The sequence below is a fragment of the Trachypithecus francoisi genome, unplaced genomic scaffold (genome assembly GCF_009764315.1).
Source record: "Trachypithecus francoisi isolate TF-2019V2 unplaced genomic scaffold, Tfra_2.0 Lachesis_group17, whole genome shotgun sequence".
Taxonomy (NCBI): domain Eukaryota; kingdom Metazoa; phylum Chordata; class Mammalia; order Primates; family Cercopithecidae; genus Trachypithecus; species Trachypithecus francoisi.
The window spans coordinates 8,102,201-8,126,514 of record NW_022681462.1 but is presented as its reverse complement, the minus strand read 5'-3'; the positions used below and the strand labels follow the sequence as shown (position 1 = coordinate 8,126,514).

Genomic DNA, 24,314 nt, shown 5'->3' with positions numbered 1-24,314 from the left:
GTAACCCAGCCTTTCTCTCTGGCTGCCCTTAACATTTTTTCCTTCATTTCAACCTTGATGAATCTGACCATTATGTGTCTTGTGGTTGCTCTTCTCAAGGAGTATCTTTGTGGTGGTCTCTGTATTTCCTGAATTGGAATGTTGGCCTGCCTTGCTAGGTTGGGGAAGCTCTCCTGGATAACATCCTGAAGAGTGTTTTACAACTTGGTTCTACTCTCCCCATCACTTTCAGGCACACCAATCAAATATAGGTTTGGTCTTTCCATATAGTCCCATATTTCTTGGAGGGTTTGTTCATTTCCTTTTATTCTTATTTCTCTAATCTTGTCTTCACATTTTATTTTATTAAGTTGATCTTCAGTCTCTGATATCCTTTCTTCTGCTTGATTTGGCAGTTGATACTTGTGTATGCTTCACGAAGTTCTCGTGCTGTGTTTTTCAGCTCCATCAGGTCATTTATGTTCTTCTCTAACCTGGTTATTTTAGTTAGCAATTCCACTAACCTTTTTTCAAGGCTATTTGAGGCTATTAAATACTGCCTCAATTTCAGAACTTGTTATCAGTCTATTTGTTCAAGGTTCTTAGCTTCCTTGCATTGGGTTAGAACATGCTCCTTTAGCTCAGAGGAGTTTGTCATTATCCAGCTTCTGAAGCCTACTTCTGTCAATTCATCAAATTCATTCTCTGTTCAGTTTTGTTCCCTTGCTGGCAAGGAGTTGTGATCCGTTGGAGGAGAAGAGGCGTTCTGGTTTTTGGAATTTTGAGCCTTTTTGTGCGGTTTTTCCTCATCTTCGTGGATTTATCTACCTTTGGTCTTTCATGTTGGTTACCTTCATATGGGGTTTTGGTGTGGATGTTCTTTTTGTTGTTGTTGATGCTGTTGCTTTCTGTTTGTTAGTTTTCCTTCTAATGGACCCCTCTGCTGCAGGTCTGTTGGAGTTTGCTGGAGGTTCACTCCAGACCCCGTTTGCCTCGGTATCACCAGCGGAGAATGCAGGACAGCAAAGATTGTTGCTTGTTCCTTCCTCTGGAAGCTTCGTCCCAGAGGGGCACCCTCCAGATGCCAGCTGGAGCTCTCCTGTATGAGGTGTCTTTTGACCCCTGCTTGAGGAGGCAGTCTGTCCCTTAGCAGAGCTTGAATGCTGTGCTGGGAGATCCGCTGTTCTCTTCAGAGCCAGCAGGCAGAAACATTTAAGTCTGCTGAAGCTGTGCCCACAGCCACCCCTTTCCTCAGGTGCTCTGTCCCAGGGAGATGGAAGTTTTATGTATAAGCCCCTGACTTGGCTGCTGCCGTTCTTTCAGAGGTGCCCTGCCCAAAGAGGAGGGATCTGGTGAGGCAGTCTGGCTACAGAGGCTTTGCTGAGCTGCAGTGAGCTCTGCCCAGCTCGAACTTCCTGGTGGTATTGTTTACACTGTGAGGGGTCAACCACGTACTCAAGCCTCAGTAATGGTGGATGCCCCTTTCCCCACCAAGCTTGAGTGTCCCAGGTCTACTTCAGACTGCTGTGCTGGCAGCGAGAATTTCAAGCCAGTGGAATTTAGCTTGCTGGGCTTCGTGGGATGGGATCCGCTGAGAATAGACCACTTGGCACCCTGGCATCAGCCCCCTTTCTAGGGGAGTGAACGGTTTTGTCTTGCTGGTGTTCTGGGCGCCACTGGGGTATAAAAAAACTCCTGTAGCTAGCTCAGTGTCTGCCCAAACAACCACCCAGTTTTGTGCTTGAAACCCAGGGCCCCGCTAGCGTTGGCACTGGAGGGAATCTCCTTGTCTGTGGGTTGTGAAGACCGTGGGAAAAGCATATCTGGGCCAGAGTGCACCATTCCTCATGGCACAGTCCCTCATGGCTTCTCTTGGCTAGGGGAGGGAGCTCCCCAACCCCTTGCGCTTCCCAGGTGAGGCGACGCCCCACCCTGCTTCGGCTTGCCCTCTGTGGGCTGCACCCACTGTCTATCCAGTCCCAGTGAGATGAGCTGGGTACCTTGGTTGGAAATGCAGAAATCACCTGCCTTCTGCTTTGATCTCGCTGGGAGCTGCAGGTCGGAGCTGCTCCTATTTGGCCATCTTGCCAGCCACTGAGAATGTTGGCTATTTTTATTTTTAAAAATATTTTTTAGAGAACTCATCTCCCTGCAAGATACTTATTGAATTTTCATTTTAATTTTGGCCATATTATTCCTTGGTATTTGTGGTGCTGTATATAAAGTATTTAATTCCATTGGTAATATTTAGAAATAATGTATTTTTTTTCAACTTGGGGAAAAAATTCAAAATAAGGGTTTTTAGTGATTTTTTTTTTTTTTTTTTTTTTTTTTTTTGAGGCGGAGTCTCGCTCTGTCGCCCGGACTGGAGTGCAGTGGCCGGATCTCAGCTCACTGCAAGCTCCGCCTCCGGGTTTACGCCATTCTCCTGCCTCAGCCTCCGAGTAGCTGGGACTACAGGCGCCCGCCACCTCGCCCGGCTAGTTTTTGTATTTTTAGTAGAGACGGGGTTTCACCGTGTTAGCCAGGATGGTCTCGATCTCCTGACCTCGTGATCCGCCCGTCTCGGCCTCCCAAAGTGCTGGGATTACAGGCTTGAGCCACCGCGCCCGGCCGGGTTTTTAGTGATTTAATGGACAAAATAAGCAGTTTGAGAAAAAACTATTAGTTAATCTCATAGCTTACTGATATAATAGTTTTGATGTCTATCCCTTAAGTTCATTGAAATCACTAAGAGAAGTGTTTCTGTGTCGAACTTGTTAAATTTTTGGTCTTTCTTTTCCCCATCTGGAATGTAAAAATACTGTTTAGTGTATCTACCTCAGATGGCTAGCTAGTAAAATCATATAATGACTTTTAGGGTTTAAAATTCACTTTTTCTGTAATTACCAAGTAACTTCTAGTTCCAGGGATGTTTTGTTTTTGGCTGTTTTCTTAATTAAAAATGTATTTTTTCTGTTCAAAATGCAATTAGGATTTTATTTGCAGTTGTGCATAAGAGAAATGGATAATGCCATTGGAAATAAATAAAAGATGTCACTGTGAAAATATTCTGTAACCTTTTTTTGGCAGGGGAGTTAACCTTTTCTTGGGTGTACAAAGGAATAGGTAGTTACGGATTTTAAATACATATGTAGAAACGGAGAGAGAGAGAAAGGAGAGACAGAGATACACTATTGTACTGATTTTAGAACTAGCTTCTTGGGAGTTTAATTTTCTGATTTTGGATTCTGTCATCTAAACTTTTAGATAAATAAAGCATAACAGAAGAGAGTAGACATTATACCATCAATATCCTCAAAGGTTATTTTTCAGGTATTAGGCTCTAATTCCTACTTTACACCAATTTTTTTTTTTTTTTTTTTTTTTGAGACGGGGTCTAGCTCTCTCACCAGGCTGGAGTGCAGTGGCGCGATCTTGGCTCACTGCAACCTCTGCCTCCCGGATTCAGGTGATTCTCCTGCCTCAGTCTCCCAAGTAGCTGGGACTGTAGGCGTGCACCACCACGCCCAGCTAATTTTTGTATTTTTAGTAGAGGCAAGGTTTCACCTTATTGGCAAGGATGGTCTAAGACTATCTCTTGACCTTGTGATCTGCCCAACTCAGCCTCCTAGAGTGCTGGGATTATAGGCGTGAGCCACTGCACCTGGCCCATTTTTTTTAAATATGTGTAGAAGGTTAAGGACAGTTGAATCCAGCTCAGTGGAACTGAGCCATGAATTCATCCAAGTGTAAACCTTGACTGAAATGACAAAATGGGATGGGTTTTCCTTAAGTATTAGGTATAAAATATATGTTTAAGGAAGTGGCTAGTTTCTTTTCATCTTAGGGTGTATCATATTCTTAAATTATTGGTGTGGCCAGTTATTTCAGATTGAAAACATTTGTAGTATGTGACTTTACATTTTGCTTACTTGAAACAATAACTAAACCCTGAATTCTTATTAAACTCTTGATTGATTTTATATCAAAAGTATTTAGTAAGCAGTTGTATCTTCTAAACATATCACATTGTTTTATGAGAAACTCTTTTGTTTAAAAATTGTTTTTAAAGTCAGTGATGACATTTAAAATTTAGTGAAACTATATGTAAGCTAATTCCTATAGAGAGGATTAAAATATGAAATGCTGAATTTAGAGATTGGCTAAAAGTTAAATGTGTAAAAACATCGTTTGTACCTTCTGTTTTAATTCTTTAAAATTGTGTAACACCTTTTCATACTTTTTGCCTGATTAGGTCTCCAACGTTTTTAATAATATTTAAAGATAATCTCACTAAATTACAAATAGCACTGCATTTAACTTGATTGCTGCAGCAAACATGAAATTAAGATTTTCATACTAAAATTGTATAGACACTTTGTACAGGTCCAATGTTAGCTATATCGTGTACATTAATATTTATTAAAGTTGTGTGTACATACATCTTGTACTCATTACTATTCCATACATGTAGTATATCAAGCTTTATAATAAAAATAATTATGATTTTTTAAAAAACTATTCTTTCTCAGGTGTATAGTATACTGTCAATAAAAAATAATCATGTTAACACTATAGAAAGAGATGTGAAGCAGGGAGAGTTGACTCCTGTTTACTGGAGTCTACTTTGTAGCTAAAATGAAGTAAAGCTTAAAATTTTTAAATTGAGTGTATTTTAAGTAAAATATTATCTGCTATTGGTAGAGTGCCATATAACTTATTCAACTTTCATTTTTTTACAGAGCTCCTTAATAAGCATTTATAGTCAGTTTTTGGCAGCAATAGAATCACTAAAGGCATTCTGGGATGTTATGGATGAAATCGATGAGAAGACCTGGGTACTTGAGCCAGAAAAACCTCCACGGTGTGCAACAGCACGCAGAATTGCATTAGGTAGGGACAAAGAGGAATAAGGGCTTGTTTTTAGGTGTTTATTTTGTATTACTTATGAAAATAAATCTAACAATGACAGACTCAGACTTCTTTATATGAAGTCAACTATTAAAATTTTCTGGTATGAACTTTTTTTTTTTTTTTGCTACAAGTTTAAATGTAAATATTTTAGGTGAAAAGAAATACTGGGGTGTTTCATTATAAAAGGTGATGATCCAATGGAGGTAACATTCAGGAGTAGTGTTTAATTAGCTGTTAATTAGCACAGAAATCGTGGAACAGGTAATTCAAAATTTACATTACTTAGAACAAGAAAACCGTAGCTAGTTTTAAGATAACCATTTCTTTCTTTTTTGATAAATAGATACGTTGTTCAAGGGTATTTTGAAATTCTAATGTGAATCACATCCAAGTTAGTGAGTAATTTTTATACTTTATACCTAGGTATAATATAGATTATCTACAGGGAGAATGTGACATGCATGGTATTATGAGAAGAAAGTATACTTGTACAGCAATTCTACAAATAGTATTGTTAATTTCCTGGTTTCAAAAAGTCTAACCATATTTAATTTGGAATAATTAACCAAATTATGCTATATTTGTGAACAAGTAGATACTAAGAATGAAAATGTTTTCTTCAGAGAAATGTAGTTATTCATTTTTTTGTGGCCCCATTAAAATAATTATCAGGTTATGATTAAATATATTTCTCATTCAGCATAAATCACCTAGTTTTTAATTCATTCCCTATTTACCTGTTAGCTTCTTTTTTCTCCTCCAGGCATGATTTGCCTTCTTAAGACTCAGTTTTGAACAATGAATGGAAAAATTAGTTAATATGCCCATATTAAATGAAAATACTGTCTGGAGCCATTACTAGATGACAGTGTTGAGGGCTAATAAGAGATTTATGTTCATAGTAAATAATGTGTTATCAAGTGAAATTATAACTTTTTGTATTTTTATTTTTCTCATTGAATGGCTAGTCATTTTTTTCCATTAATGACCTCTTTTTGCCAGATGTGCAATAATTGCATTTATGTTGATGCTAGCCTCAGTGAAAGGCTTATTTTACTGTATAGAATTTATCAAGACATTTTTTACCATGAAAATGAAATCCAAATTGATCTTAAGCAATTACACTATGTACCTTCAAAAATAGAAGTAAAATTTCTGAAACTTATGCTGTAGTCCAGTACAGTTAAAATTTATAAAAGAATCTAGTGCCAGTTTTCTTAGGTCTTATGAAATTAAGTTACTTATTGTTTTGGTTATTAATGAACAGTTGCCAATGTGAATGAAATATTTTGTTAAATTATAAGGGAGAGTTTCACATGCAGCAAAATAATTCAGAAAATGCTTTTATAAATTTTTATAAAACTTGAATCTTTAATGTTTGTTTTTACCATTTACTGTATTGCTGGTCTTTTTACATTTGGCCATAGTTCTATGAAATGTAAACTTTTTTAAGAAAGCCATGAAAAGTAATTTAGATAATTATTTCTTCAACATGTGGCTTGTGATAGTTTTGATATTAAAGACTTTTATCACTCCACAGAACATTTGTATTTAAACTTAAATACAGTTGACCAGAATTGCAATCTCATTAAATATATCAATTTGTTGATTGGCTGAAATTTAAGATCCCTTTAATGATAATCATATCAACATTATTTCTTTTGGTTAAATATTTACCATTACAAAAAACTACAAAACATTTGGTTAATCTTTCCGTGGGTATACAGTGAAATAGGTAGCCAGACCAACACCTCTTTATTTTTTATTGGCTTGTTTGATGAGCTGTTCTACTTCTAAAAGATTTAATTTTGTTTCATTCCAGGGAATAATGTTTCCATAAATATAGAGGTAGACCCCAGGCATCCTACTATGCTTCCTGAGTGCTTCTTTCTTGGAGCTGACCATGGTATGACATCTGAGATTTAAACGTTTTTTAATAGAGTCATAAAATCCTTGCCTACCATTGTTAAATTATTATACAATATTAGTATATTAATGGTAGTTTTTATTTTTTTTGTCTGAGACAGAGTTTTGCTCTTGTTGCCCAGTATGTAGTATAATGGCATGATCTTGGCTCACCGCAACATAGTTATTTTAAATGAAAATGTCTCAGCATTGTGAACTGTATAATTTTTTTTAACATAATACATATAATTTTGAATTTTTAATCAAGTAGTTAAGAAACATTCTATATCAAATGTGGCTTTGCAAACCAAGAGTAGAGCATGCAATTATTAAACCTTTTTTTTTTTTTAATCTGAAGTGGTAAAACCCCTGGGAATTAAGCTGAGCAGGAACATACATTTGTGGTACGTACTTTGGCAATATAATTTTTACTTTTTGGTGATTTTACGAAGTTCATAGCATAATTTTTTTTCCCCATGCTTTCAGGGATCCAGAAAATAGTGTGCTACAAAACTTGAAAGATGTTTTAGAAATTGATTTTCCAGCTCGTGCTATCCTGGAAAAATCTGTAAGTTTTATCAGTGCTTTGATATTCCAGACAGTATTGTATAATGAAGTTTAAATGCTTCTGTTAGTGAAAAATGATACTGAAGGAGGGAATTAGAAAAATATTATAACACAGACTTCTGAACTGCGTCAAAAAACTTGTTTACCTTTGATTGCTTGTTAAGTACAATTGTCTCTTGGAACGGGGGGATTGATTTCCGGGCTGGCCCAAAATCCACAGACGTTGAAGTTCCACAGTTACCCTGTGGGACCCGTATATAGAAAAAAGTAGGCCCTCTGTATACACAGATTTCAGATAAACACAGGTTCTGCATCTTGTCAGTACTGTAGTTTTGATCGGCATTTGGTTGAAAAAAAATCTGTGTATAAGTAGACCTGTGCAGTTCAAACCCATGTTATTCAAGGGTCAACTGTACACTTTTTTCATGGTCTTCAGTAGTGAAGTCATTAATGACAGTCATTTATTAAAAATAAGGGGAAAGGTCCAAAGTAGCTAATGAGATGTTTGGCTCTTCTACAGTCTGTTTATGGATGGCTGAAGTACTGATTAGCTTGATATAAGTGTTTGTGAAGCAGTATAGTTTCTCAAAATTGAATAGATACCACTATATTGCAAAAATAAAAAACTTAGAATTGATTTTTGACAAGGCTGCTAAGGTTGTAGACTACTAAATGGTGGTGAGTTTCTTTTTCCTTTAGTTACAGAATTGTGCTGTTTAGTAATTACTAGCTAATGTCAATTCCTATCTGTAAATACCATCAGGGACATTATATCAATGTATGATATGGGAAAATTACTAATGCCCAAACATCTTGCCAGCCAAAAATGGATTCTCATTTTTAGCCTAGCTGTGTATATGTGAGTGAAAAAGGAAACACTCTACAGTAGCTTTGCTAGGTGTTAAATAGTAATGTAATTACATTTCCTATAATACAGCAATGGTCACTTTTATAAAAGGTGTATTTATACAACATTCTTCCTGATCTTACCTTGTGTTTTAAACACATAGGTGACTTCATATTCTAAAATAGGAGAATTGTAATGTTCCCAACATAAAAGGTAAATGTTGAGGTGATGAGTATCTTAATTATCCTGATTTGATCATTAAACATTGTATACATGTATCAAAATATCACACGTACCCTCCCAAATATGTACAACGAATAAGTGAGACACATATGCTTTTTATAAATATTTTTCTTTTGAAGGATTTTACTATGGATTGTGGAATTTGTTATGCTTATCAACTTGACGGTGCCATTCCTGATCACGTGTGTGATAATTCCCAATGTGGACAACCTTTCCATCAAATATGCTTATATGAGGTAAAAAATAAAAACATTGTCAAGACTTTCTTCAGCTAACACAACATAGGACGTAAATACACAGAATCTAAAATCTGATTAGTCAATAGTGACCCTCTCTTTTGCCATTAACTCCTTTTACCAGTTTATTCCAGATGCTTATGTGCTTCATTTCTTCATCACAGTTACTAATGAGTGGAGAAATGTCCTGAAGTATCCAAGAAGGGAGAAAATCTATCCAGAATATATTCATGGACTAGCTTATTGACACACAACAAATTAAATTGATGGTACATTGGAATCTTTCTATAAATACCTTGTTACCACAGTGTAAACTTCATAGATTTACCCAAGGTGGAGGTGGTTGAAAGTGGCAGCAATAAAGTGAAAATGAAATTAGCACTATGTAGTACCTATTACTTTTCAGGCTACATTTAAGAATAGAATATATCCAATAATACTACTTTTTATTTTGAGAAGAATGCCTTTTGTGATCTGAATATCTCACAGCACTCAGGCAATGCCACTTTATTTACTGTATGTGAAGTCTACTTTCATTCCTGTCTTTAGTCATTTGCTTCACCTTAGGGCCTAGTTGATAGATGATAAACTGTGTGCAGCTATATACAGAACACCATGCAATTGTATGTTGCCTTCAGTTTCAGCCTTCCTTTATATCACATCTTTACTTTTGTGATTAGAGGTAGCAGTTGGTGCCATCTGTACTTTGCCAATGGAGAACTTAGGCAGAGACATCTATTTACCTTATATAAAATCATAAAATATCAGGTCAAATTACAGACATACTCTAAGGGAACACATGCTTTCTTTTGTAATTATGAATATTCATTTAATTTTAAAAAATTCACTGGCTCATGCTTGTAATCAATGGGTTGAAAATTAACCCACTGTTAGTGATTAAGACCAGAACTATGAAGGAAATTTTCAAGAGCCTATAGTATCTTTTAACAGCAGGAGTTGTTAATTTGTGATTAATGGGTTTAGGGAAGGTCTATGAACACCAAGAAGTTGTATGCATATTTTTATGTATGTCTATTCTGGGGATAAAGAAAATGCATAATTCTCATCAAATTCTTAAAGGAGCCCATAATCTGGTTATAAACCAGTGGTTTAGACCTTCAATTCCATGTTGATTTCCCTTGTTCAACATATTAATAGTCTGCTATTGGCTCAGGAAATATACCCCTTACTCTTGAAAAACAAAAAAGCAAAGTCTTCTGGAATAAAAATATAATGCACTTTAAAACAAAGGGAATGACATTTGGAGTATCTGTAATTTGTAATCATGCTGACGCTTCTCCTTTATCTTTTAAAATTTGCAGTGGCTGAGAGGACTACTAACTAGTAGACAGAGTTTTAACATCATATTTGGTGAATGTCCATATTGTAGTAAGGTAAGCAAATTGTTAATCACATCTCATAAAATGTGCCTAGCTTTCAGTAATATGTTCTAGAAGACAGATCTATATAGTATATCAGCTTATCTAAAACTTTTGAAACTCATTATTCTCTTTATTTTTATTTTTCAAATTCTCTGATCAAAAACATTAAACTCCTTTTCTAGATTTCCTGGGTGATCTGAAACTTCAGAAAAGTGTTTTCCAAACTGTACTATGACACTATTTCTAGTATAAAGCAATTTTATTTTTTAGAGTGTCCATAAACTTTCTTAAAATATGTTCTCTTTTTAAAGCCAATTACCTTAAAAATGTCTGGGAGGAAACACTGAAATAAGAATATAACATTTTGGTGAAGAGCTGGAAACGTAAAAAATTATCAAAAGGAATTCTGATATCTTCAGAGAAAATATAAAGCAAGCAATACTAACATCAAAAGGACAGGTATGATGATGCCATAATAATAAACATCTGCGTTTGTCTCTTCACTAAGAGTAAACTGGGAAATTGTAGGCCAAAGTCCAGTTGAACTTTCTGTGATCCCCGTGCTGACTGTGGAAGTGTACTTATACCAAGGTGGAGATCTTGACTTCTTGAATATATCTGGACTGGTAAAATCTTGATGAGGTTCATAAAATGAGTTTGGGAATTGTCTATAGTTCAATTTTTGTGGGAAACTGTTTGCTTCATTCAAAAGTTCTTGAGACTCTTGATATTTCTCTCTTATCCTTGTGCTTTCCTATGGAAAAAATACATATATAGTTTGTTAGATGTGAGTTATCCAAGTATTTATTTTGTGTAATGTATAAGAATGCTAAATAAAATGTTATACAAGATCAAGTTTTTGCATGTTATTTTTACTGAGAAGTAATTTTTAGGTAAAGATCTTAGATTTTAAGAATTACACTTTTTAAGAGTTTATAAACATCCAGCAAGCAAATCTGGATATAATTTGAGTGGTTCTTTTAAACCACATAAGTGGGATATCTCTTAAATAATTAATTTATAATCTAAAAATAGGATAGAATATGAAAAATGAATTTCCTTGGCAAAACCAAAAAATTGGGCTTAATCTTAAAGGTGTAAGATAGCCATAATTAGAAATATTTTGGTCATTAATGTGATTCTTAACCTTTTGATTCCATGGCAACTGAAAAGTGATGTCTGCTGTACAGTGGGTAAAGGATGAGGCTGTACATAGCCAAAGAAAACTGCCTCGGGGTAGATATAGTGTTATGTCTCTTGGAAAGCTATACAGACTAACCACTATAGAATAGATACTAATATAAAACAAATTAAGTGATATTAATATAAAACAAATTAACTGGTTACTTATGCAAGTTTTGGGAGCTACTTCTATGTTTTCATCATTCCTGTTGGCCAGAGGCCCAGGAATCAGTTTCCTGATCACCACTTAACTGGCTGAAAGTCGGGTTTTTCTGCTTCTCTTTGGTGACCTCTGGCATGCCCTCTCAGCACCATTTATCAAGAGGAGAAATACAAAACAAAGCAAAATACTTTAAGCTTGTTCACTGTCCATCATTCTAATAGCTACTACCTTCTCAACCTTTAAACTGCCACCCTTCAAACAGCCCTCCTCTTTCTACATACAGAGTTTTGGAAGTGTCAGAAAGGAGTCCTACATAAAACAAAGGATGTTTTCAAGATTAGCTTTCCTATGAAAAAGAAAGAAATTGAGAGTTAAATAACTCACTTTAAACTATTCTTTCTGAGCTAACAAAGTCACATTAATGCTGTTTTTCTTAAGTTGGTCAGCTTTATTAACTAAAGCAAAAGAAGTGAATAATTACTCCAGTGGGCCTATGAAGCATAATACAAATAAAAATAATTATGCTATCAAATCATATATTTCTAAAGGGTAAGGTAGTAAGAGCAGCATTTACATATAGCTCACATGTGGAAGGTTGGGAGATATCTCCACTTAGGTAAGGATAGAAGTCAAGCTACTATAATTTCCAGAAGCATCTACTGTGTAACCTATACACTTAATCTCTCTTGAACATCAGCAAATGACATCATATGGGAAGGCACTCATCAGAGAATTTAACCACCTGTTGTCTTCAGTACACTGAGAGGTCTGATTGGGAGTCTATAACAGGAGTCGACAAAATTTGGCTTGGCTAGTTGCCTGTTTCTTGAATAAAGTTTTATTGGAACACAGGCACATCATTTTGTTTATATACTGTCTATGTGAGCTTTTGCACTACAATGGCATTGTTGAATATTTCTGACAAAAACTATGAAAAGTAAACTGAAAGTATTTTCTTTCTGGCCTCTTAAAGAAAAGGTTTGCTGACTCCTGGTCTATGGCATTGTTGAGTATTAGAAAGCAAACAGATCATCATAACTTGTTAAAATGCAGATCTCATTCAAAAGGTCTAGGAGTATGACCTGAGATTCTGTATTTCTGAGAAGCTCCAGATGATGCCAATACAGTTGGTTTGCACACCCCACTTTGAGTAGCAAGGGCTCAAGGCAATGCAGTATTCTCTGATAGAGCATTGGTTCTCAGCTTGGGTTGATTATGCCCCACAGAGGAGACATTTTGGGTTGTTACAACTAGGAGGAGGTACTAATGACACCTAATAGATAAATACTAGGAATGATGCAAAACATCCTACATCACAGGACAGCACCCCCACAGCAAATAACAGCCCAGCTCCCCAACAACAAATAACAGCCCAGCTCCCAAATGTCAATAGTGCTGCTGTCAAGAAACCCTGCATTAGAATAGTTATTAACTTTGAATGCACATCAGAATCAACTGGGAAGCTATGAAAAATACCAACACTACTTCCACTCTGGCCATGAAAAATTGATACCCGATTTCCCCTTCTGTTGTGACAACCATAAATAAATACAAAACAAAATTAGTCAAAATATATGAAATAACTTAGGAATCTAAAACAAGGCCATGATAGTGGAGGAAAGGAAAATAACACAGACCTAAGAAAGGCCACAATTTAAGATTTACTGCAGACTAAACCAAAAAGCCTGAACAGAAGTTATGAAATGATGAAGTTGAATCACCAGTAAGTTAACTGTCTGCCAGAACTAAACTCAAAACTCTTCAAAGGAATGCAATGAAATCTAGAGTCTAAAGACCACAGCATCCACAATTCTTCAGGATACAATAAAACTACTACACATGAGATGCAGAAAATATGACCCATAACCAGGAGAAAAAATTGATATTCAGGGCTGATCCAGATGGTACAATTATCAAACAAGGACTATAAAACATCTACATAAATATGTTCAAGGAATTAAAGTTGAACATAATTAATGAATAGATGGGGGAGGGAAGTGGAATCTCAACATACAAAGAAATACACTTGTGGAACTGAAAAATACAAGGTATAACATGAAAAATTCATTGTCTAGGTTTAACAGCTGATGTGCTAATCAACTAGAGGTCAGGCAAAAAACAAAACAAAAACCAACCTGAGGTACAGCAACATAAACGACTGATTTTAAAAAACAGTTATTCAGCTGCCTATGAAAAAGGTAAAGTATTCTAACACGCATGCATTTGGAACTCACAGAAATAGGGATTAAGGCAAGAAACAAACTGATGAAATCATACAAAAGCTTTCCAGTTTGAAGACAAATATCAACCCATAGATAAAAGTAGCTTAACAAACCCAAAGCACAATAAACAAAGACAGCCATCCTTACAAGACCAAAGATAACAAGCAAATCTTGAAAGCCACATAAAGAAATACATTATAAATGGGTCAATAAGAATAACTGCTAACTTCTTAGCAGAGAAAGAAAAAAAAAAAAAAAAAAACAGACCTATGAAGATGGAAACATCCTTTTTAAAGTTCTGAAAGAAAAGAGTCCATATTCAATGAAGCCTTCAAAATCAAAGTGAGGGGCATCCAGTTCTAGACAAGAAAGAGTAAGCATCCCACCTTATTCTATTCATTACACAAAGAGTGGACAAAAAGCACCTATCAAAACACTATGAAAATTCTAAAAATGACCCCCCCTTGAGTCTCCACCCGCCATGTACTTTAGTACCTCCTATTACCCCAGCCTGGGCCATAAAAGAGCCTGCAGTCTGAAAACAGCAATATGCACAGACTGAAGAAAAAAAAAAGCCATGAAAAACATGTTCTAACCAGTAGCCCTGGGGGAGGACAAGTCTACAGGACAGAATCCTTTTATACCTGCTGTACCCTAGGTGAACACCATGAAAGAAGCTGCATACTCTCTCCAGGTGCTGTGGAAACGAGGTGGGGAGGGGGATGAGGGTGGAGGGGAAGAGGGAGGGTACAGTCCAGTTAAGTATCACCACTGTATACTAACCAGGGAGCACACCTACCTTTACCCTATCAAGCACTGTGGAGACGGGTAGAGCCCTGTTGACCGTCCCCACACTAACAAGGTGATACCCTATGCCATTAGGTGTTAGGGAAATTGTGAGATAGAGCTCTGACAACCTTTCCCAGCCTGTACTACTGAGGTGGTCACCCTTCCTTCCCACCAGAGACTACCAAAACTGTAAGGCAGAGCCATATAGCCTGTTCCTCACTGCACTAACAGGCAGATGTGGTGTCTCTCTTCCTTCCCACCAGACACTGTAGATACCGTAGTAGAGTCCTACCAACCTTCTCCACCTTGCATTGAGCAAACATCAGAGCAACAGTAACCCTCCACACTGGCCTCAGAAACTGGAGAGGTGCTTGCCCTTTTGACCATGCCTGCTGTGCATTAAACAAACAGCAAAGAGTTGGCACTGCACATCTCCCTAACTAGAAAGCTCTGTTCTCAGTAATTGATATAACTACTAGAGTGAAAATCAGCGGGAATATAAAATAAATTAGTAACATCACAAGATAATGGGATCTAGCTGATATTTATAGAGTACTTCACCCCAAAACAGGAAAATACATGTTCTTTTCATCTGCATCTGGAACATTCAAACAGGCAGACCATCATATCCTATCCATAAAACCCTAACAGATTTACATTGTCAGACCACAATATAATTAAACTAGAAATCAGTAACTGGAAAAAAAACCTTAAGATACTTGGAAATTAACACATTTCTAAATAATAAAGGTATTAAAAGTCTCAAGGGGAAATATAAAATATTTTGAACTGAACAAAATTAAAATATAAATATTTACAGGATGCAGTACAAACAGGGTTTAGCAGGACATTTATAGCATGGAATACATACATTATAAAAAATAGTGGGTTCACATCAATAGTCTAAGCTTCTACCTAAACTGGAAAAAAGGGAAGAAAATACACCAAGATCAAGCTGAAGGAAAGAAAGAACAGGAAAATCTCCAAATGCTTTAAAATTTAAAGAATGCTTTAAGTGGGTCAGAGACACCAGGAAAATTAAAAAATACATTGAAGTGAATGGAAATGAAAATACAACATATCAAAATGTGGGACATAGCTTATGTCATGCTAGAAGGGAAATTTATAATACTAAATACTTACATTAGAAAAGACAAAAAGTCCCAATTTAATAATGTTTCCACCCCAAGAAATTATAAAAAGAAATGACAAGTATGTGACATGATGGATTTGTTAGTGAGTTAAACATTCCACAATGTAGACATATATCAAAGCATCACATTGTACCCCAGAGATATGATATATACAATTATATTTGTCAAAAAAATTTAAAACAATTTAAAAGAAATCCAAAGCAAGCAGAAAGAAATAGAAATTAGAGCAGAAATCAATAACATTGGCAATTAAAAAATACAGAAGAATCAATCAAAAGCTGGTTCTGTGACATGACCAATAAGAATGATAAATTAGCAAGACTGACAGAGAAAGAAAACACAAACTACCAGTATCTGGGAAGAAACAAGTATCACTACAGACCCCACAGGCATTTAAGGGATTTAAATAAAGGAATACTATGAATAATTATACCAACAAAAATTTGATAGCTCAGATGAAATGGACCAATTCCTGGAAAAATTACAAATTACCAAAACTAACTCAAGATGAAATAATAAAAATGCAAGAGATAAATAGTTGTGACAAGAGTCCATATGACCTGCAAAACCTAAATTTTTACCATCTGGCTCTTTACAGAAAAGTTTGCCTACTCTTGAAATAAATATCTGAATAGTCTTACTAAAGAAATTGAATTCATAGCTAAAAAGGAAATCTCCAGACCCAGATGGTTTCACTAGAGAATTCTGCAAAACATGTGAAAAAGAAACAAGTTCAATTCTATACATTTTCTTCCAGAAGTTAAGAAGAGGAGGAAGGCTTCCCAATTCATAAGGTCACCATTACCCTGATACCAAAACCAACAAAAACAGCAGAATAAAAAGAAAACAACAGACATCAGCTCTCATGAACACAGATGTAAACTTCTTCATTAAAATAGTAGCAAATTAAATCCAGCAACATATAAAAAGAATAATATACAATGACAAAGTGGGGTTGATTCAAGGAATGGAAGACTAGTTCAATATTCAGTCACAAACCAGCACCATCCACCATGGTAACAGCCTAAAGAAGAAAAATCATATGATCATACTGATACAGAAAGAGCATTTGACAATATTCAGCACCTATTCATGATGAAAACTCTCAGTACATTAGAAATGGAGGGGAGCTTCCTCAACTTTACAGCGAAAACATCTATAAAAATGTCTACAGCTAACCTACTAAACAGTGAATGGCCAAAAACTGGAAAGAAACCAAATGTTCTTCAATGGTATACCCATACTTCAGATTACTACTAAGCAATAAAAAGGAATGAACTGCTGATGTACACAGAACTTGGATAGATCTCAAGAGCATGATGACGAATGAAACAAAGCCAGTCTGAACAAGTTACATATCATAAGATTTGAGTTATATGATAAAATGATAAAATTATAGTGATGCAGAATAAACCCACTGCTTTCTGAGGATTAGGATTGGGAAGAGGGTGTCACTATAGCATAAGCAATTCCTACGTGGTCATGGAACAGGTCTGTAGGATATTGTGGTTACTCCATACATGTAATAAAATCTCTAAGGAACACAGACATGCACGAGTATGTGTCAAAATTGGTGATATCCTAATAAAGTCTGTATTTTCTGGTAGTATATAAATGTCCATTTCCTGTTTTGTAAAATTATATTATGGTTATGTAAAATGTTTTCATTTGCAGGAGTTGGGTGAAAGGGTTGGTAAGGATATATGGAGGCTGTATGTATTTTTGCGATTTTGGAGTCTACAATTACTTCAAAATAAACTGTTAAAAAAAGAAATGCAGGAATAAAATGTAAATCCACTACTACTACAAAAAAAGTGAAGGTGAAATATAAATATTTTCAGACAGACAAGAGGTGACAGAAATCGATTCCAGGAAATATATACTACAATAAATGTTAAAGGAATTTGTTCAGGCTGAAGAGGAATGATACCAAACTAAGATCTATTGAAGGAATAAAGAATTTCAATAACTATAAATATTGGAGTATGTTAAGACTTTTTTTCTTTTTCCTTTCTTAATTTTTTAAAAATGAAAAATGACTCCTTAAAGCAACAATAACAATGCATTCTGAAATATATTACACATGTAAAAGCAAAATGTATAACAACAATAGCACAATGAGGGATAAAGGGAAGTATATATTGTAGAATGTAGTATGATCAGTTAAATGTGCACATGGTAATTTCTAGAGCCATGCTGTCTAATATGACTTGAGCCCTTGAAATATGGCTAGTTATAACTGAGATGTGCTATTACTATAAAAGATGTAAAATATCTCAGTAATATTATTCTGATTATACCATTGTGGAAATCAGTTTAATCAGAGGATGTTATTAAAATAGATTCTACCTGTTTCTTTTTACTTTTTGAAATGTGGCTAGTATAATTTTTAAAATTGCATATGTGGCTTGCATTATATTTCTATTACACAGGATTGTTCTGAGCAGGGATTTGCAAACTTGTTTTGTAAAATGCCTGAGAGTAAATATTTTAGGCTTTTTGAACCATACAGTTCTGTTGCAGTTACTCAGCTCTGCCACTATGGAACAAAAGCAATCAAATACAATATGTAAGTGAATGAGTATGGCTATGTTCCAATAAAACTATTTACAAAAATAGGTGGTTGGCCGAATTTGGCCCATAGGCTATGGAGTTGACTGACCCCTTGTTCTGGAGTGATCACCAAAAAAAAAAAAAAAAAAAAAAAAAAAAGAACAAGCACAGTTAAAAAAAATTCTCAATTAGTCCAAAATAAAGCAAGAGGGAGGTAAAAAGGGACAAAAAACAAATGGGGCAAAAAGAAAGCAAATTGCACAATGGTAAATTAAACCCAGCTATATCAATAGTTACCTCAAATGGAAAGGGAGCAAATATAGTTACATGAAATAGAAATGGAACAAATAAAATATAGTGTTTGCCAGATTTTATAAAATAGCAAGACTCAACTATATGCTAGTTACAAAAGCGGTAGATAAAAAGACACAGGTGGATTAAACAAAGGATGGAAATGGATACAATGTATAAATATTAATCATAGGAAGGCTGGAACTGTTAAAAGTCAGATGAAGTAGAATTGAAGATAGAGTATTTAACAGATATAAAGAAAGATATTTCAGAATGATGAACAGGACAGTTAACCAAGAACATATAACTACTAAATCTGCATATACCTAATAACAGCATCAAAATCTATGAAACAAAAATGTATAGAAGAGACAAATGGATAAATTCCAATTACAGTTGGAGATTGTAACATTCCTTTGTCATTAAATGATAAGAGGACAAAATAAAACAGTAAATATATAAGATTTGAACACTATTAAACAACTTAACCCCAAACTTCGTAAGTATACAAGGAACATTCACTAAACTAGGCCTTTTCCTGGGTGACAAAATAAGTTTCAATGAATTTTAAAAGATTGCAATAATACAGGATGTGTTCTGATGACAACAAAATTAGAAATCAGTGACAAGAAAGATACCCAGTAAACCTTAAAAATACTTAGGAATTAAATAACATACTAATAAATAACCCATGGATCAAATGAATCAAGGGATATTAGAAAATATATTGAACTGAATAATAATGAAAACACAACATATCAAAATTTGTGAAACACAGAGAGCCAAAGCACAGCTTACATATTTATAGGTTTAACTATATACATTAGAAAAAAAATGAAGACATTAGTGATTTAAACTTTCACCTTATGAAGCTTGAAAGAATAAATTAAAACCAAAATAAGTAGAATAAACGAAATGATAAAGAATTAGTGAAATAGAAAACATATCAATGGTAGGGTTAAAAAAAAAAAAATCAACAAAACCAAAGTTGGTCTTTGAAAAAAAAAAAAAATACCAAAGCTGGTCTTTGAGAAGATTAATGAAAATGATAAGCCCTTAGCTAGACTATAAGGAAAAAAAGAAATAAACCAAAAGTTACCATTATCAGGAGTGAAAGAGGGGACATCAATGTAGATATTGGTGATGGTAAAGGGATAATAAAGAATATTCTAACTTAGTGCTGATAAATTTGAAAACTTAGATGAGATGGACAAATTCCTTGAAAAACACAAATATAAAACTGACACAAGAAGAAAAAATATGATCACTCTATATATTGTAGAAAGTAAATATGCAGTTAAAAAATTTCCTACAACAAATTATCGGCCCCTATGGTTTTCTTGCTAAATTCTATCCAACATTTAAGAAGGGCAAATCTTACAAAAACATTTTCTGAAAACAGAGGGGAACACTTCCAACTTGTGTAATTCATAATGACCCTGAAAACAAAACCATACAAGGATATTATGAGAAAAGAAATTACAGCTGCTCTGTCTATGAAGTAGCCATCCTTTTATTCCTTTACTTTCTTAATAAACTTGCTTTCACTTTGCAAAAAAAAAAAAAAAAAAAAAAAAAAGAAAATTACAGACCATTATCTCTTATCAGTCTAGGTATAAAAACCTTCCATGGAACTGAAATTCAGCAGGAACTGAGTTGGAATTCAGCAAACAGAATTCAGCAGGAAAACACATCATGCCTAAGTGGGGGTTTATCCCAGAAATAAAAGGTTGATTTAACATTCAAAAATCAATGTAATTCATCATACTAGTAAAGGGAAAAAATCATATGATCATCTCAAGAGATCTCAAAACAGTATTTAATACTTATTCATTATTTACATTTATTTTTCAACAAATACAGTGAAACTTCCTCAGCCTGATAAAGGGCATTTAGAAAAAAGCCAACAGCTAACTTAATGGTGAAAGAATGAAGGCATTCCCTCTAATATCAGGAACAAAGCAAGGATGGCCACAACTTCTATTCAACGTAATACTAGAGCTGCTAGCAGGTGTAATAAGACAACAACAATAAATAAATAAAAGACATACACTGGAAAGGAAAAGGTAAAAACTGTCTATATTCATAGACATCATTAACTACGTAGAAAGTCCTAAGAATCTATTTAAAAAATAATGAAACCTACTGGAACTAATAAGTAAATTTAGAAAGATCCCAAGATACATGATTTTATTGTATGTCAAATATTGATAGAGAAAATAAATTATATTTCTATATACCAGCAACAAATAACTGGAATATGAAATTTTGAAAATTAGTACTTAAAATGGGATCAAAATATTTAGAGATAATTTTAATGGAAGATGAATAAGACATCTACACTAAAAACTACAAAACATTGTTGAGAGAAGTTAAAGAAAATCCACATAAATGCAGGGAAGTTCCACAAAAATGCAGAGAAGTACCAGGTTTATGCACTGGAGTTTTCGACACTGTTGGGATGCCAGTTCTCCATAAACTGATCTTTAGACTTAATGTACTCCCAATCAAAATCCCATTGTGCATTTTTTTGGTGGAAACTAACAAGCTGCTTCTTAAATTTTATGGAGGAGAAGACCAGGACCTAAAATGGCCAATATATTTTTTTTTCTTTTTTTTTTTTGAGACGGAGTCTCGCTCTGTTGCCCAGGCTGGAGTGCAGTGGCCGGATCTCAGCTCACTGCAAGCTCCGCCTCCCGGGTTCACGCCATTCTCCTGCCTCAGCCTCCCGAGTAGCTGGGACTATAGGCGCCCGCCACCTCGCCCGGCTAGTTTTTTGTACTTTTTAGTAGAGACGGGGTTTCACCGTGTTAGCCAGGATGGTCTCGATCTCCTGACCTCGTGATCCGCCCGTCTCGGCCTCCCAAAGTGCTGGGATTACAGGCTTCAGCCACCGCGCCCGGCCGGCCAATACATTTTTGAAAGAAAATAAAAGGATTAAAGAACTATTCTAATTTCAGAACTTGCTGCAAAGCAACAGTAACTGATGCAGTGTGGTGTTGGTGTAAGGAGAGACAAGTAGAAAAAAATAGGGCCCAGAAATAGGCCCACACTTACACTGTTAGCTCACTTTTGAAAAGGGCTCCAAAGGAACTCATTAGGAAAATCTTTTCAATAAATGATGGTGCAAACTACATGAAAAAGAAACCCCCACCTCACAGAATACACATGAATTGATTTGAGATGGCTTGTAGAAACAACAATGAAAGCTAAAACCATGAGCCTTCTATAAAAATATATAGCAAAATAGCTTTGTGACCTTGAGGTAGGCAAAGATTTCTTAGGTATCTTTACAGAAAAAAAACCACACAAACTATTAAAGAAAAGATTGATAAATTGAACTTCAAATAAAAATAACAAATAATATAAAAAGCTTCTGCTCATCCTAAGACCCTATGAATTAAATGATTAGGCAGGCCACATGATAGGAAAGGATATCCATAATACAGTTATCTGATAAGGACACCTATAGCTTAACAATAAAAAGACAAATATCCAAGTAAAAATTAGAACACTCAAAAAAGAAACTTTATAAGAACAGATATATGAATGGTCAGTAAAAACATGTGAAAGTGCTCAAACTTAAGTAGACATTAGGTGAATAACTGGAACCACAATAATACACTAATACATGTTAGAATGGCTAAAATTAAAAAGAGTGACAATACCAAATATTGGGGAGGAGGCAGAGTGGCCAGAACTCTTGTACATTACTGGTGGGAGTACAGAATGGTACTTTCAAGAACTATTTGTCAGCTCTTTGTAAAATTGAACATACACCTGCCCTACAACCCAACAATTCTACATCTCAGGAGAAATGAAACACATTCATAGAAGGATTTGTGCCAGAATGTTCGCAGCAACTATATTTGTGGTGGCCAGAAATGAGTAGCAGCCCAAATGTCCATTAATAGAAGAATGAACTTGTGAATTATGATGTCATTATACAATGGACATGTGAACTGTGATATAGTTATACGATGGAGTACTAATCAGCAACTAAACAGATTACTAATACATGCATGAACTCGGATAAATCTCAAAAAAAACACTGAGTGAAAGAAGCCAGGCCCAAATGAATGCATACTATATGACTGCATGTTTATGAAATTCTAGAAGAGGCAAATCTAATCTAGTGATGAGAATCAAAATGGCAGAACATTCCCTGGGGGAAGAGGACTGACTGGGGAAAAGAACCAAGACTTTCCAAAGTTATAAAATCTATATATACATATCTCATTGCCACCACAGCCAAAAATGAATCAATTTCTTTGCATCAGTATTTTAATAGTGCCTCCCTATCCCTGTACACCAGGTGATTTTGGCGGACTTAAGTAAGGGATGAAAAAAAATCTCTCAACTAGAGATTTTTAGAATCTCTAAGTTTTGTCACCAAGCACGATTTGCCTTTAATTTTACAAATAGGAACTAAAATATGCCTAAGTGAAGTAGTTCTTTACATAAATTTAAAATGAAACAACAAATAATGCCACTATTTTAGACTAGAATAAATGTAAAAGATTGCTATTAGTACTAAAAAAAGCACTTCAGTCTCTGGATAAACTTGTAGGCTTGCTGGCTGGCTGAAGAATGCATAAATACTATGCTTCTAATTTTTGCCTTGGCTGTCAAGAAGTTCAGAGCCAAATTCAGTGCTCAGTTTAGTGATTAACATCCCAGCTGCCTGATATATCAATTTTTCTTGTGGTAGGGTATACAAGGTGGGGTATTAAATTATCCTGTTTCATACTATAAACTACCTCAAATCATTTGGGGGAAATGATGGTATATAAATCATATAAAATGTTGGTCATTTTGACAAAATTAAATATTTTTTCACTGCAGATATAAATGCATTGTATGCTTCTCCTTATTGTCAAAAAAGGTTAGATTAGGGAGGATTTTTGCTGTTACTTGAATGAGTCATCTGCTAAAGGTGAGTCACTATCCGCCCAAATGATTGAGTGATGTAAAAAATATATCATTTTAAAATACAACCACATTGACAGGGAAACACTTCACTTATATTTGATTATAAGGGTGAGACTTGAGGAACCAATGTGAAAGTATAGAATACGTTAAGAGTCCCTAATGGATCACAGATGGCAAAATAAATTTAAGTGCACTTCATTACATTCTTAGGATAAAGAAATCAGATCTGTACACAAATGTGCCTACTGCTATTCTGTTTCTATGATAACTGGTGTTGGCCACTTCAATTTTATCAGCTGGCTAGGATATTTTCTGTCCCTTCTCATTTAACAAAACCATACAAACTTGGCCCTCAGGAGAAAATAAGATGTTTTTATTCCCAAAGGGTATATTCTAATGTAACATTAAGTTAAAAAAAAAACCACACACACACAAACAACCCTCTCACCTGAGCTGCTTCATTGTTCTTCAGTCCAATCAGCTTCTCCTCTTTCTGCACTTTTTTCCACGTTGCACAGGACTCAGTGCTTCTCTCACTGTGGACTTTCTTTTCGATTAACCTATTGTGTGCCTCGTTCACTTGCCTTGTTGCAGCCTTTTGTGAATCAACCTGTTGGTGTAGAGTAAGTAATAGTATGTAAAGAAAACTTTCAGTATTTCTTGAAAAAATGCATATATGTCCAGATTCTTAAAAATTCTAAACTTGCCAAGCTTTAAAAAAGGAAATAAAGAAGAAAGCAGCAAATGGACATTACAGAAAAACTATAGTCGTTGGCAAGATCCAGACCCTTTCTCATCAGTGGGACAAAACCAATTAAAATTAGTGTCACTGCATGCACACGTATGTTTATTGCGGCCCTATTAACAATAGCAAAGACTTGGAACCAATCTAAATGTCCATCAATGATAGACTGGATTAAGAAAATGTGGCACATATACACCGTGGAATACTATGCAGCCATAAAGGATGAGT

The 24,314-nt window shown here is 35.0% G+C and overlaps 2 protein-coding genes across 11 annotated transcripts in view; one reads left to right on the top strand and one right to left on the bottom strand.

Moving 5' to 3' along the window:
- FANCL (FA complementation group L) overlaps positions 1-10,910 on the top strand; it is a 79,088-nt gene extending 68,178 nt beyond the window's left edge. For 3 of the 5 annotated variants that reach the window (XM_033239119.1, XM_033239118.1, XM_033239117.1), the window contains 7 exons: positions 4,704-4,854; positions 6,698-6,781; positions 7,139-7,184; positions 7,267-7,348; positions 8,557-8,673; positions 9,996-10,067; positions 10,367-10,910. In XM_033239119.1, coding sequence (XP_033095010.1) covers positions 4,704-4,854; positions 6,698-6,781; positions 7,139-7,184; positions 7,267-7,348; positions 8,557-8,673; positions 9,996-10,067; positions 10,367-10,402 — 588 coding nt within the window. In that variant the 3' untranslated portion in view covers positions 10,403-10,910. Of the gene's footprint in view, positions 1-4,703; positions 4,855-6,697; positions 6,782-7,138; positions 7,185-7,266; positions 7,349-8,556; positions 8,674-8,837; positions 10,068-10,366 lie in introns of all 5 variants that reach the window. The other 2 variants (XR_004443943.1, XM_033239116.1) reach the window with 2 other exon arrangements.
- Positions 6,985-24,314, bottom strand: part of VRK2 (VRK serine/threonine kinase 2) — a 110,215-nt gene continuing 92,885 nt past the window's right edge. For 4 of the 6 annotated variants that reach the window (XM_033239110.1, XM_033239112.1, XM_033239115.1 and 1 more), the window contains 2 exons: positions 23,790-23,951; positions 6,985-10,809 (listed from right to left, as the gene is read on the bottom strand). In XM_033239110.1, coding sequence (XP_033095001.1) covers positions 10,471-10,809; positions 23,790-23,951 — 501 coding nt within the window. In that variant the 3' untranslated portion in view covers positions 6,985-10,470. Of the gene's footprint in view, positions 10,810-15,282; positions 15,332-23,789; positions 23,952-24,314 lie in introns of all 6 variants that reach the window. The other 2 variants (XM_033239114.1, XM_033239113.1) reach the window with 2 other exon arrangements.